Raw genomic sequence first — 13,968 nt, forward strand, 5'->3', positions numbered from 1 at the left:
CAGTGGAACACTATTCCTTGTATTTTCAGTATTGTAATAAGGACATGAAACTGTCTAGGAACTGGTATCAAGGGACAGAAAGGATGGGCAGAGGAATCTTTATACATCCCGTCATGGCTTAACGACTGAGTTCCACACTAGAATAAGCCTGCACTGTCGTCTTTGTGGAGGCACATCAGACAAGTTACAAATCTACTAAATGTCTCCTGTTAGAAAATGGAGATGACCCAAGAGCAGTAGTCCGCCCTAGGACTGGTGAGGCTGAAGCAGGAGAATGGCTACATAACACTCTTTCAAACAATAAATTAAAAAGCCAGATACAGTTAGGCAAGTCAGGATCATCACCCAGTTTGAAGCTGTCCCAGTGTGTCTAGCAAGTTCCCGGCCAGCCCAGGCTACTTACTGAGACTTTTCTTTTAAGAGGAGGGACACTGAGATGGGTTAGCCAGTAAAGGGACTTACTTTACCAAGTCTGATGACCTAAGTTAGGTCCCTGAAGACCCACATAAAATTGGAAATGACTCCACAAATTGCCCTCTGGCCTCCACATGTGTACTTCAAACAGCATACATTTAAAAGCACCATACAGGATGAACGCGTTAATGAACGGAGATAGTGAACCACTAAGGCGAAGAGAGTGAGCTATAAAATTGAGAGGGGGCCCAGGCCTTTAATCCCAGCTCTCCAGTTGCAGAGGCAGCCACATCTCAAAGCCAACATGGTTTACAGTGGGAGTTCCAGGACAGCCAAGGCTACATAGAGATCTTGTCTGGAAAAACCAAAAAACAAGACTGAGGAGAATAAAAATAAGCATGGACTAAAAAGGGGGGGCAGGGGAGGGGAATTGTTAATTCAATCACTAAATGGACTTAAAGGGCAAACACCAACACCAAACCTCACTGAAGGAAGACATTTCCTCCTCTTGTGGTACATATTTAATGATAGCTAGAGAAATGAAAAGATGCAGGCAGTGAAGAAATTCAGGAGACACTGAGTCGTTGACAAAGATGGGAACGGTTACATCAGTGTACAACTCCTCCAGCCCTCATCAGGACAAATAAATTTAGGAGCAAAACAGACGAGGTCGTTAGAGATACTAACTGAGATAAACAACTACACATCCCTACAGACAACTATAAAATGAGGGCCTACTTTCAACTTTTCTCACTCCAAAACAACCAAACTGCTTACGTGAAAACTAAAATCAGCTTTTTCTTTCATTTGTCCATTATCAGTGTGCTAAATGAAATGCCAGTCTCCTTCAAACTGATGTGAAACTACATCTCTGGTACTCAGTGGACATTCACTGAGCACACCCCCACCCTCCTCTCCCATTCACCAGACAGGTTTAAAGAGAAATGATTCAAGCATTTGTTATTTTTTCCAAATTGTTCACTTCTATGTTTTTAAAGAAATTTTGCAAAATAACAATATGGCACTCTTTTTGAAGGAGGGACAAAGTATAGTTCAACAAGGTTAAAATACATTGTACACTGCACATGGATGGCGAAAACTGCTATGGGGCAAGGTCACTAAATCTTTGGCCTCATGATATAGCTCAATGGCAGACTACTTGTCTGCTACCAATTTAAGAGCAGGAATTTCACAAAATGTAAATTTTTTGTTTTCCGTTAAAAATCAAAACCAAAACTACCACTCAAGATATTACAAATTGGGCTGGAGAGATGGCTCAGTGGTTAAGAGCACTGACAGCTCTACCAGAGGTCCTGAGTTCAATTCCCAGTAACCATACAGTGGCTCTCAACCATCTGTAATGGGATCTGATGCCCCCTTCTGGTATGTCTGATGACAGCTACAGTATACTCATATACACTAAATAAATAAATAAATCTTTAAAAAAAAAGGATATTACAAATTACTAGGTTCTCAAATCTTTAAGTCTGCCCATTAAAGACTACAGTGGCTTATGTTCCTTTTCTCCTGACTTATATTTTGTCATAAGAGTTAAACAAGGAAAGTACATCATATAGACACATAAAATTATACTTTCATGTTTTTATAATTGATGGCCTAATAGTATACTACATAGTTCATATTGTGATATTAACCAATTTCAATGTTTCTGCAACGTGACATATTGTGGACTTTTAAACTTAATTCTACCAAATAAAGAAACACCATCCTCCTCTACTACACTGCTTAAATATGTGCATCACATTGCTCCTTCAAGCTTTAATGTTTAAAATTATGATTAAAATAGACAGTTCCGGGCTGGTGAGATGGCTCAGTGGTTAAGAGCACTGACTGATCTTTCAGAGGTCATGAGTTCAAATCCCAGCAACCACATGGTGGCTCACAACCATCCATAATGAGATCTGATGCCCTCATATGGGTGTCTGAAGACAGCTACAGTGTACTTACATAAAATAAATAAATAAATTCTTTAAAAAAAAAAAATAGACAGTTCCCGTCCTTCCCTTCATCAGTATGAAAGGCACACCACCCTCTTATAAGTTCAAATTGTTTTTAGGTGTTTTAATTTGGGGATGACAGGTAAAAATGTCACTTCATTCTAAATTTCCTTATTTTTGTCAGTGTCTTACTCTATAGCTTAGGCTAGCCTTACACTAATGACAATCCTCCTGCCCCAGCCTCCAAAGTGTCAGAAATTTAATATAAGAACACACATTTGGTAATTCCCACTGAAGAGTAACATGGAGGGCTGTTTTCCCAACAGGAACAGAGCAACAGCAACAAATCCCACCACGAACAACAAAGTCGTGCTCAGTCTACAAATGACACACTTTATTTACTGGACATTTTTCTTTACAAAACATTTACAAAAAAGTATTCTTTATTCACTCTGCAAAGTATTTCCATCTTACCAGTAACAAAACTGAAAGTTATTTTTCTTCTGAATTTTCCTCTTAGAAAAAAAAATAATTCTCCTGTTAAGCTGAGTGTAATCATTGCCAAGCTAAACTTTGTCAGTTATCAGCAAATTATTAACACTAATCAGAACAGTTACTAGAACTCAAAGTGGAAACATGACTTACCACTTAGTCACTACATATTATCAGCTGACAAAATTAAGTCTGATATACAACAGCTGTCCTCTACTACAGATGGCCATGGCTTTTTCACTTAAGTTTCTGAAATTACAGAATGTAAGACAATGCAGTCTCAAGAATTCAACGGCTTACTTTTTCTCTTAATAAAATGATTTAAATCATATTGGTGCCTAATTCAAACAATAGTTAGCCCTGAGATAACGTCCATTACTTTAAGTCTTGATGGCAACAAGTCTGTTACAAGCTGAGAAGCTATGTCCTTTAAACAAAAGTCCACACATTCTGAACATAAGCATGCTTTGATTTATTACAAACACCAGTTCTTAACTCTGAGGACACGTGATATAAAGTAAAACGTTAACTGTTTTTGCTGTACTAATCATCCGGTTTATTAATTCTTTTGTATTAGACCTAGCTTTCCTGAAAGGTTGAGATGTGCACAAATTCAGAACTAGTGCAAACAAACAGTTAAAGCTGGAATTGGGGAAGCTTTTCACAATACTACATCCAAGGTGCAAAGGAGCCCCCAGTGATCACTGGGAAATCTACCACAGTCCAGTTTTTCCAACCCAACAAGGTCTAAACTTTGGGGAATAAGGTGCCCCTCTTCTGCTCTGAAAAATATTCGATCAAAACGATGCTTGTAAGCAGCAGGAATTCTGAGATTATTATTTGCTTTTGTATCCCATGTATACCGGCAATGTTTAGGTTTGCCCAAAAATTCCCAGGCATCAAAAACATTGTCAGGTAAACCACCACATTTGATAACCTGGCAAGAGAAAGAATATTATGTAAGGTTCATATATTTACTCCCCACCCCCAATTTAAAAGGTATTTGATATGACTTAAGTGCAGTGCAACTTTTTTTTTTTTTTTTTTTTTTGGTTTTTCGAGACAGGATTTCTCTGTGTAGCCCTAGCTGTCCTGGAACTCACTCTGTAGACCAAGCTGGCCTCGAACTCAGAAATCCGCCTGCCTCTGCCTCCCAAGTGCTGGGATTAAAGGCATGCACCACCACCGCCCGGCATAAGTGCAACTTTTGTTGTCATTTTTCAAGACAAGGTTCTTTTTTGCAATCCTAGCTATGCTAGAATTCACTCTGTAGACCAGGCTGGCCTCAAACTCAGAGATCTGCCTGTCTCTGCCTACCAAGTACTGTGATTAAAGGCATGGGCCACCATACCTAGCAATAAAGTATTTTAAAAAGTTGATTTCAACTCACAAGAGGATTAGGTCTTATATGTAGGAATGCTACAAATACCCTCAAGTTTTAAAATTTAAATTCTTGTAATTATTATCCTATTCTAATACTTGTTTATCTTACGTATAGCAGGGTTATATTAATATTGTAATTAATATTGTAAAGACTTCTTTTGTGCATATTTTAAACAAAAGCTACAACAGTTTTTTCTACCTTGTATTTCAAGTCCATAATACCTTGGATAAAATGAATCCAAATTAATTTCCATAGCAATACTCTCCCCACAAACATTGAATCAATTCTGTTACTTACTTCTTGATCTCTTAAATTTGTATCTCCTGCAAATATAACAGTAGTTGAATCTGGAGCCTCTTGCATTTTTCGAAAAACAGTTTTTAATTGACTTATTCGTTCCTCAGAATGTTCTCTGGTGCTCTCCAAATGGGATGTCATAAGGCAAAATTCATTTCCACCCAAACTCACCTACAACAGAATAATAACAATTGAACTGGCCACTGACCACTAGTGCTGGTAACAGATAAGTGGCCCTTCTCCAGTAGCTCCAGGCCATCAATGGCTCACACCTCTCTAGGATCCAATTCCAAGGTAAACAGACTGCTATAAAAGGTCCCAAACAAGTAAAAGGACAGCTACTTCCCTGTTCCATGAAACCACAGTTACTTGCAAACACAGACAACTCTTTTTGTTTGTTTGTTTTTGGGTTTTTTTTTTTTTTTTTTTTTTTTGGGTTTCTCTGTGTAGTCCTGGCTGTCCTGGAGGTCACTCTGTAGACCAGGCTAGCCTCGAACTTAGAAATCCACCTGCCTCTGCCTCCCAAGTGCTGGGATTAAAGGTGTGCGCCACCACTGCCCAGACCCCACAGACAACTCCTATTTATCGCTCCAATAATGGCCAGGCACAGATACTCAAAAATAATGTTAACTGAGTGAGAGTCACGTATCATCTGCAATTAAGATATTAGTACACAGAATGTGTTGCCTACAGAATCATTTTAATTCATTCAAACTTATAATCTGGACCCTGCCTACATCTTAACCTCCTGTCAACACTCCACTACCTCTCCACACTCAGGATGGTGGTAATACTGTCAACTTTATAGAATCTACAATCACCTAGAGGGAAAATTTCTGGGAATGTCTGAGGGAAATTTCAGATTAGCTTACTTAAGGTGGGAAGATCTACCCTAAAATGTTAAGGGGCACCAGTGGGAGATGAGGTCCCAAACTAAAAAAAAAAAGGGGGGGGGGGGGATAGCAAGCCAGCAAGCTGAACACCAGAAGTCATCACTTTGCTTTCTGACTGTGGACACAATGTGACTAGCTGCTCCTGTCTTACCATGATGTCAGTACCCTACAACTATATGTCAAAATAAACTCTTCTTTTTAAGATTGCCTTTGCCAGATACTTTGTCACACTAATTAGAAAAATAACTAGCACAGTGTTTCTCACACCAACATGAACATAAGCTCATCCACACCCACAGGTTTACCCCTGCTGCAACTTGCAAAGGTTTGTCATGGGTGTTTCCATTTTCACAGGGTGTGTTCATGCACTGAATAAAAAAGGAGAAAAGAGAAAGCAAAGCTAAGCACCACATTCATCTAATTCCTGACTTCGAGAGCAGCCTGGTCTACAGAAGCCCTATAGGACTAGCTGTTTCGCACACCCAGTACCATTTCTTCCCTCAACTGTGAGCTAAAGTACTAGTGTGTTCCTTAGAGCTATCTATGTGCTCTGTTATTTTTCTCATTACTATAATAAGTTACTTAACAAATGTTCTTCTTAGTCAACTGTTGTCACATTTTTAAGAAAATATCTAACTAGTTAAGAATTCAACTTTGCATTTTTATTTTGCATTTTGCATATTTATTCTACAATTTAAAGATTGCATCTAAAATTATATGAAATTCAAATTTTCTGAGACTATTTAAAATATGTATGTAGGGCTGGAGAGATGGCTCAGTGGTTGAGAGCACAGACTGCTCTTCCAGAGGTCCTGAGTTTAATTCCCAGCAACTACATGGTGGCTCACAACCATCTGTAATGGGGTCTGATGCCCTCTTCTGATGTATCCAAAGACAGGGATGATGTACTCATATACATAAAAAAATAAATAAATCTTAAAAAAAAAATGTATGTGAATGGCCAGTGAGATGGCTCAGTGAGTTGTAACCACTTACTTCACAAGCCTGAGGATCTGAAATCAACACAGAACCACATCAGAAAATGAAAACTGACTCCCACAAGTTGTCCTGACCTCCAGACACAGATAGGGTTTAAAAAATTGTCCCAGTGATATGGCTCAAGAGGTAAGAGCCTCTGCCAAGACAACCTGAGTTTGATCCCTAGAACCTGTGGTGGAAGGAATGAACTGAATCCTAAAAGTCCTGACTGATACACACACACACACACAAAGATGCCTTTATAAATTTATCTGTAGAGGCAATTCTTTCAAAAAACAATTAAATAGAAAAACACCCCAAACTTAAACTTACATTTACACACAGAAGGTTTCTCATCATTTTGGTATTTGGATAAGGAATAATTTCTTGACTTTTAAATTTTGCTCTTCCTTTCTTCAATAGTATAGCTGTGAAATATCCTTCTTCATTACCTTCAAACATTTGTGGAAAAAATTTAGGGAACAAAGTCAATTGATGGACTGGGTGTTAACTGTATCTTATACTTTATAAATTACGTAATTGTAATAGTTGTGCTTGAGTTATATCTGAGAGAAAAGAGCCTTTTAATTGGACAAAAAGGGAGAAATGTTGTAGATTGCCCTGGTGCTGTTTGTATTTTGATGTTAACTCCACTTTCTCAAGAGGGGCTGCCCCGACCAGGAGTGGAGGAGTGGATCACATACTCAGGTGAATTCATATGAACCTCTCCCCATTTTAACTAATCAAATAAAGGTTAGAGCCTTTGATTGGGTAGTGAAAGGGAAAGGTGGGGCTGGGGGTTTTAGAGAGGGAGAAGAGAGGAAGGAGGAGGAGACAAGGAGGAAGAGAAGTGGAAGGAAGATGGGGCAGAACCACATGGCCTGGAGAAGCCACAAGTAGCAAGGAATCTCATAGCTGGGGAATAAAATAGTGTAGTGCTAGGTGAGGTGTGTGGCTTATAAATAGCATCACTGAGTGTGTGATCTTTCTACAGGCTTATGGGGGTTAGAGATTTACCACAACAGGGTACTTTCACTTTACCACAAGCTCCTTTACTATAAGAAGGAGCAAATCATTTAAATGGGATCAAATCTTTAAGCCTCCATTTTGAAGTAGGTTAATCAAGTGTTATGTTTCTGTCCCTTATCAAAATTTAACAAGAGATACAAATGATGTTTAACTAAGAACAAATGGGTGATTAAGGGCATACCTCAATAATCAATTTTAGCAAATATATAAGTCTGAAATTTTAGAACTTTGTTTTCCTAAAAAGAAATATGTTTCCATTATTTTTCCATTTATTAACATTAAGCTGTAAAATAACCTTTAAGTATCCTGTGTTGGGGCTGGAGAGATGGCTCAGTGGTTAAGAGCACTTGACTATTTTTCCAGAGGTCCTGAGTTCAATTCCCAGCAATCACATGGTGGCTCACAACCATCTGTAATAGGATCTGGTGCCCTCTTCTGGTGTGTCTGAAGAAAGCAACAGTGTACTCACATACATAAACTAAATAAATCTTTGTCAGGCAGTGGTGGCGCATGCCTTTAATCCCAGCACTTGGGACGACAGTCAGGGCTACACAGAGAAACCCTATCTCGAAAAAACAAAACAAACGTATCCCGTGTCTTGCTTAGTTTCCTCAGTCCCATCTGTGCCCTTTGTAACAGCCTCTCATTTTTTTTCCTTCATTGATCTATTTTTCAAAGAACAGTGTAGTTTAGATGGCAAGAAGAACATTACCTGTAATAATTTTGTAACCGCTTACTCTCTTCTTTAGGTAGGCACAGTATGGGGGAATAACTTCCTGTAGAAATACCACATCTGGACTGTACCTAATTAAAAAGACCAATTTAACAACAGAAGCATGTCATTCATTTTCAGCCACCTAGAGAAAATTCCACAATATATACATATAAAACAACTGTTACCTGAATCCCTAGTACTCACTGCTTATACTGACATTTATCTATGTATTATTTACTACACAGTGCCATAATGACCAATAGACTGGGTGTGTAGTTCAGTGACAGCACTTGCTTAACAAGGCCAAATTCAATCCCAGCATCCCCTACACATTACCCACACACAATATACCAGTGGAATTAAAACAGAAAACACTATATATACTACACTGAGCATTTGCAATAGTTATATATACCAAGAGATGTAGTCAGTGTTATCTCTTCAGGTTCGCTTAAAAGCTGTCCCGTGACAACATCTCCTGAGAACTTCCTGAGAACTAGTTACAAAGCTCTCACGAGGCCAGAAACAGATCTTGTAGGTAATTTTCACTTTGTAATAATACTTATAAACAAAACTTACTATGTATGTAAAGCTTACAATTCTAGAAAGCATCTCACATAAATTGGTGTTCCAATTCACTCTGGGACCCTCCCTAGACCAAAACACCTCAACTCTCAAATATTTACTTAGAAGCTGACGTTGAAAGTCAAAGTTTCTGTCTAGAAAAAAAATATCAAATTTTCAAGTACACACTTTGAACTGTTGCTTTGTAGAACCATTAAGACACTTTATCAGAGTCCCTACCACGGAAACGAGAATGCTTACAAAGCTAGGCAGGAACACACCCCTCGAGCCCTCTCTGGAAGGTTGCATTCATCTAATCCATCAATATTCCAGGTAATGAAAGAGATAGTGCTGCTATCTTCTAGAGGAGGTCCCGATGGACTGGTTTCTAAAATGGCGGTATCATTTGCATCCTCGTTGGTTAGATCAACACTGGCAAGATCAAAATAAAGGTTAAAAAAAAAAACCAAATTATGAATTGTTGTGTTTGGGGGCTATGAAGGTAAGAAACCCCACATTAAACATTGGAAGTTGTGGCATACTTGTAATCTCAACACTGGGAGGCTGAGACCAGTAGATACCTGAGACCTGTTTTACTCTAAATGGTGAGCGCATGGTCCCAGTGAGAGACTGTCTGAAAAATCAGGGAGAACTTCTTCTGGAGAACCCAAATCTGACCTCTGGCTTCCAAACAGATGTACAGACTGTCTGAAGTTTATTGTATGTGTTTGCCCTCAATTTGAAGACATAAACAAATCACTCCTAATCAGAAAATCCATCTTCTAAATTGTCTACAAAACTCAAATAATTTTTGGTCCCAAGCACTTCAGATAACAGATATTTATCCCATAAATAATTTTCTTTGAAGAATCCTAAGACGGTATAGAAAAGCAAAAGTTGGGCTAGAGAGCTTGGTACATCAAGGTGCTTGCTGCCAATCCTGATGGCCTGAGTTCTATCTCCAGAACCCACATGGTAAAAAGACAGCTATACATTGTCCTGTCTCCACATGCTGGCATGTGTGTCTGCCCTTAGAGGGACCACTTTTCTCCTAGAGTTGCTTCAAAAATTCTGACTCCTTGTTTCACAATGTGATCCTCCTGCACACTAACCATACAACTACCTCATGGCCACAAATAATGGTTTTCTTTTAATATAGTCAGCTTCAGGCATTTGGTAACTTTTGATTCTTACAATTACTGACTTTCAAAACAGAAAAGCAGTAAAAATAGAATCCCTAACCAACTGTGTACCCAAAATTTCCAAATACTAACATTTTCTTATTTAATTAACAATTGCTTACCCTAGTCTCTTTCTAAACCACTTACTTCTATCCTTCACCAAAGCCTTGCTTACATACACACTATACAACCTGAACCCTGAGCTCCATTACCACCAATAGATCTTTTTTTTTTGTCTTTCTCATGAAGCATTTTTGAAGAGTATAGGCCATTTGTTTTATAGAATCCTTTAGGTAAACTTGATGTTTTCTTACAACTCTAGTTACTCACTTTGGGGCAGGAATGACAGCATTACCAATGCATGGTTAAGGTGTTAACCAGATATCCCCACTGAAAAGTACTGATTTTTCCCTTTCTACTTAGTATTTTGTGGATTTTAACTATGGAAGCATCTTGTTTATGACTCGACTTTCATCCCAGTTTTACTGTCCATTGAATGTACTTATTTGAAACACGTAATAGTTCTCAAAAGATTTTTCTAATTCCTCAAGCCTTAGAAATCTAGTCGTTTAAATTCTCCTACAATAGTCACTTGTTGGGCTGGAGAGATGGCTCGGTGGTTAAGAGCACTGACTGTTCTTCCAGCGGTCCTGAGTTCAATTTCCAGCAACCACATGGTGGCTCACAACCACCTGTAATGGGGATCCGATGCCCTCTTCTGGCGTGTCTGAAGACAGGCTCATGTACATAAAATAAAATAAATAAAATTTTAAAAATAAAAATGTCAATTGTTCCACAAACAGCGGTACTTATTCATATTTTACTGTGAAGACTAGAATCTGTTCTGAAATACCCAAGTATTCTCCAATTTTACATTAGTCCTATGTTTTCCTGGAATGTTTCCAACATTCTCTGGCTGCTCCCTTATGTCCTAGCACTGCAGATTACTCTAAGTTCACCTTCTATCCCAAGGTCTTGACGCAGGATAATTTAATGCCAATTCTAAAGCAAAATATTAAGTGTCAATGTGCTCTTTGAAACAAGGCTTCAAAATATATACCTGCTGACCTCAAACTTATAAGCTTTTAAGTTTATAAGGAACTTATAGCAAGTATATGTCCAGTCTGCCCTAGGACTCAGTACATAGCCCAAGCTGACCTCAAACCCTTGGCAATTGTGCCTCAGTTTCCCAAGTAATGTAAGCGACTACATCTGGCTAAAAACCATCTGTATGCATAAAAGTAATTTTAAAGAGCACCAAAAACTATGTTTAATGCCAAGTTCCTTTTGGAACTTCACCCATCTCAGAAAGCTTTCTTTCCTAACATTCAATGTTACACTTTTTCTGCAGCCTTACCAAAGAGAAAAGGCTAAGTAGTTTCAGAACCTTGTCAGATGTTAGGCCCTTCATTCTTAACTGAAAACATTTGAGACAGAAGAGACCACTCAGTGTTTAGGAGCACTTGGTCTTGCAGACAACTTGGGTCACTGGTGGCTCAGAACCATTTAACCCCAGTTTCAAGGGTTCTGATGCCCTCTTCTGGCCTCTTTGGGCACCTGCATAAAATCAGGCTTGCACAAAAGCATTGTCATTTCTTTCACGGGCTGCACTTCAATGTGTGTGTGCTGCCTGTTCTGCTGTCTTACTGTAATACAATTTCATGACATTTAACAAGAGAAAACTGTAAACCTGAGAAATAAATTCCACTCAAAAAAAGAAAAAAAAGTCTCTAAATGTGGTGCTGAGTAAAAACCTTAAAGTAACCGAGAGGCCTAATCAATCTTGGGAGCATCATTTATTGACTCCTTAAACAAAGATGATAACCTTGGCCTCTATGTCCCACTCTCCTCAACTTTAAACCATCCGGGATCTTGACAAAAAGCAGATTCTGATTCAGTGGGTCTAGTATGGAGCTCGATAAGTCTGCCTATCTACCAGAATCGCAAATGGGGTAATGTTGCTGGCTCAAGGTCTATACCCTAATAACAAAGCATAAGATACAGCCTTTTGCTCCTGGCACCTTTAGATCTTTTCAAGACAGAAAAGGACACAGGCTTCAGATATGGCTGGTAAAAATGTTAGCCACACAAGCCTGACAAGTCATTTAAGAAACCCTGCCTCCAACAAGATGGAGCTGTTCTCTAACCTACACACAAGGATTTGGGGGGTGGGAGGTGAGGGGGTGATCAAAAGTCAGTACTGGATAAGTGGACTCCACTCCTTATTTATAATCTCTGGAGTGTGGAGACCCAACATTTTCTAAAAACTTTTCCAACTAATTTCAGCACAACTGTTTTATGATGATTGCCCATCTCTTCTGACTGACACAGACAATTCCCATGTAGGAGACTCTGGAAAGAACAGTGGCCAATTCCTAGAAGGCCCAGTAAGGCACAAACAGTAGAACAACAACAATAAAAATCGGAGGCAGGGCACTGAAACAACAGGAACTGCATACACTGAAAACATTATTGAACCTGGCTGGTATGGTGACTAATTCCCAGAGGCTGAGGCAGGATTGCTAGGAGCTCAATGCCAGCCTGGACTACACACAAACTTGTGCTAAATTAGACAAACTTGTGAGATCCTGTCTCAAAGAAAAAAACCTATCATTCTCCGGCAAGAAAATAGAAGTTAAACAATGCAGAAACAAGGAGACTTAAAAGTTACCATTCTTCAGTTGAAAATTTATACCTCAATTTTTTTCTAATCTCCAGTTTACATGTCACCAATAATTCAGGTCAGTAAGTGTATTTCAGTAGCCAGGGTTTCACAAACCTTTAATCCCAGTACTGGACAAGTGGAAGGCAGAAGTCAAGCCTTGACCACACAGGAGTTCCAAGTCAGCCTGGACACATGTATCAAATAATAAGTTACATTTCAGCTGGGGATTGCTGGAACCAGATGTAATGCTAGCAAAAGGGAGACTGGAACAGGGGATTCAAGAGCTGAAGGTCAGGATTATTGCAAGCCTCTGTCTCAAAAAAAGAACAAATAACAGTAACATTAAACAAAAATTTCATCCAAGTGTGGTGGTGGACACTTTAAATCCAATCCTTTCGATTCTGAAGCAGGTAGAATGTAGATCTGTGTTTGAGGCCAACCTGGTCTACACATCAAGCTCAGGCCAGCGAGGGATAAAGGGTGTGACTCTGCCTCAAAATACATTTCAGATTTTTCTCCTCCATCGACAAAAAAAAAAAAAAAAAAAAGTCACATTAACAGCCAGTCCTAGTATGTGCCTTCAATGTGCCAGCACTAAGGAGGCAGAGGCAATCTGATCCCTGAGTTCGTGGCCAGCTTGGTTCACATGGCGAGTTTCAGGGTGGCCGAGCGCTACACCGTGAGACCCCGTCCCAAAACAACAAAGGCAAGTCACGCTGGGAAGTGACCGTGCATCCTCAGAAGCATTCCCAGAGATTCCCAGCCCTGGGGCGCCGGCTGCCATTTCCAGGCCGGGTCCTCTGGCACCCAACTCCAGCAGGCGGTCCCTCCCCGATCCCGGCAAGCTGCCCGCAACCCCCGGCGCTTACCAGGCCTCGGACTTGAAGGACGTCGGAGGCTGGCGCGGCCACCCTAGGTCGTTCTCTGGCTGTTCGAAGTAGTCACTCAACGCTTTCTGAAAAGCAAAGGGACAAGGATGCAGGGCGCGCTCCGCCCACCTAGGAAGAGCGATGGAAGCGAGGACTGAACTTACTTGCGTCTGCCAGTCGTTCTCCGACAGGAAGGTGGGGGCCATCGTGGTGTCGCATCTCCCCACCAACGCAAAGCCCAGGCACTGAAGCCGCCGCCTCTTCACCTGGTTCTCCTCCGTCTCTGCTGCTGCGGGCGCTGCCGCCGGCTCTGCCGGCTCTACCGGATCCGCCGCATCGGAACTACTGCCAGACGCCATCGCCACAGGGTCTCCTCAAAACGCCCGCTCTTCACGCCGCTTCCGCGCGACTGATCGCAAATGCCGGGACCCGCGCAGGCGCGCTGCGTGCGAGTGCTTCCGCGTCAACCTTCCGGCGGCAAGACCGCCCTCCCCGGTCCCCAGCCGCAGCATGCAAGGCGCAGAGATGG

The 13,968-nt window shown here is 40.4% G+C and overlaps 1 protein-coding gene across 1 annotated transcript; it reads right to left on the reverse strand.

Moving 5' to 3' along the window:
* Nucleotides 1–2,739: 2,739 nt before the first annotated feature.
* On the reverse strand, nt 2,740–13,936 carry Tdp2 (tyrosyl-DNA phosphodiesterase 2). Its single transcript, XM_034510610.2, has 7 exons — nt 13,604–13,936; nt 13,440–13,525; nt 8,986–9,156; nt 8,158–8,249; nt 6,750–6,868; nt 4,546–4,716; nt 2,740–3,801 (listed from the first exon to the last, which is right to left on the reverse strand). The coding sequence occupies exons 1-7, from the start codon at nt 13,796–13,798 to the stop codon at nt 3,526–3,528; spliced, it is 1,110 nt and encodes a 369-aa protein (XP_034366501.1). The 5' UTR covers nt 13,799–13,936; the 3' UTR covers nt 2,740–3,525.
* Between the last annotated feature and the right edge of the window lie 32 nt (nt 13,937–13,968).

The sequence above is a fragment of the Arvicanthis niloticus genome, chromosome 8, assembly GCF_011762505.2.
Source record: "Arvicanthis niloticus isolate mArvNil1 chromosome 8, mArvNil1.pat.X, whole genome shotgun sequence".
In the NCBI taxonomy this organism is placed as follows: domain Eukaryota; kingdom Metazoa; phylum Chordata; class Mammalia; order Rodentia; family Muridae; genus Arvicanthis; species Arvicanthis niloticus.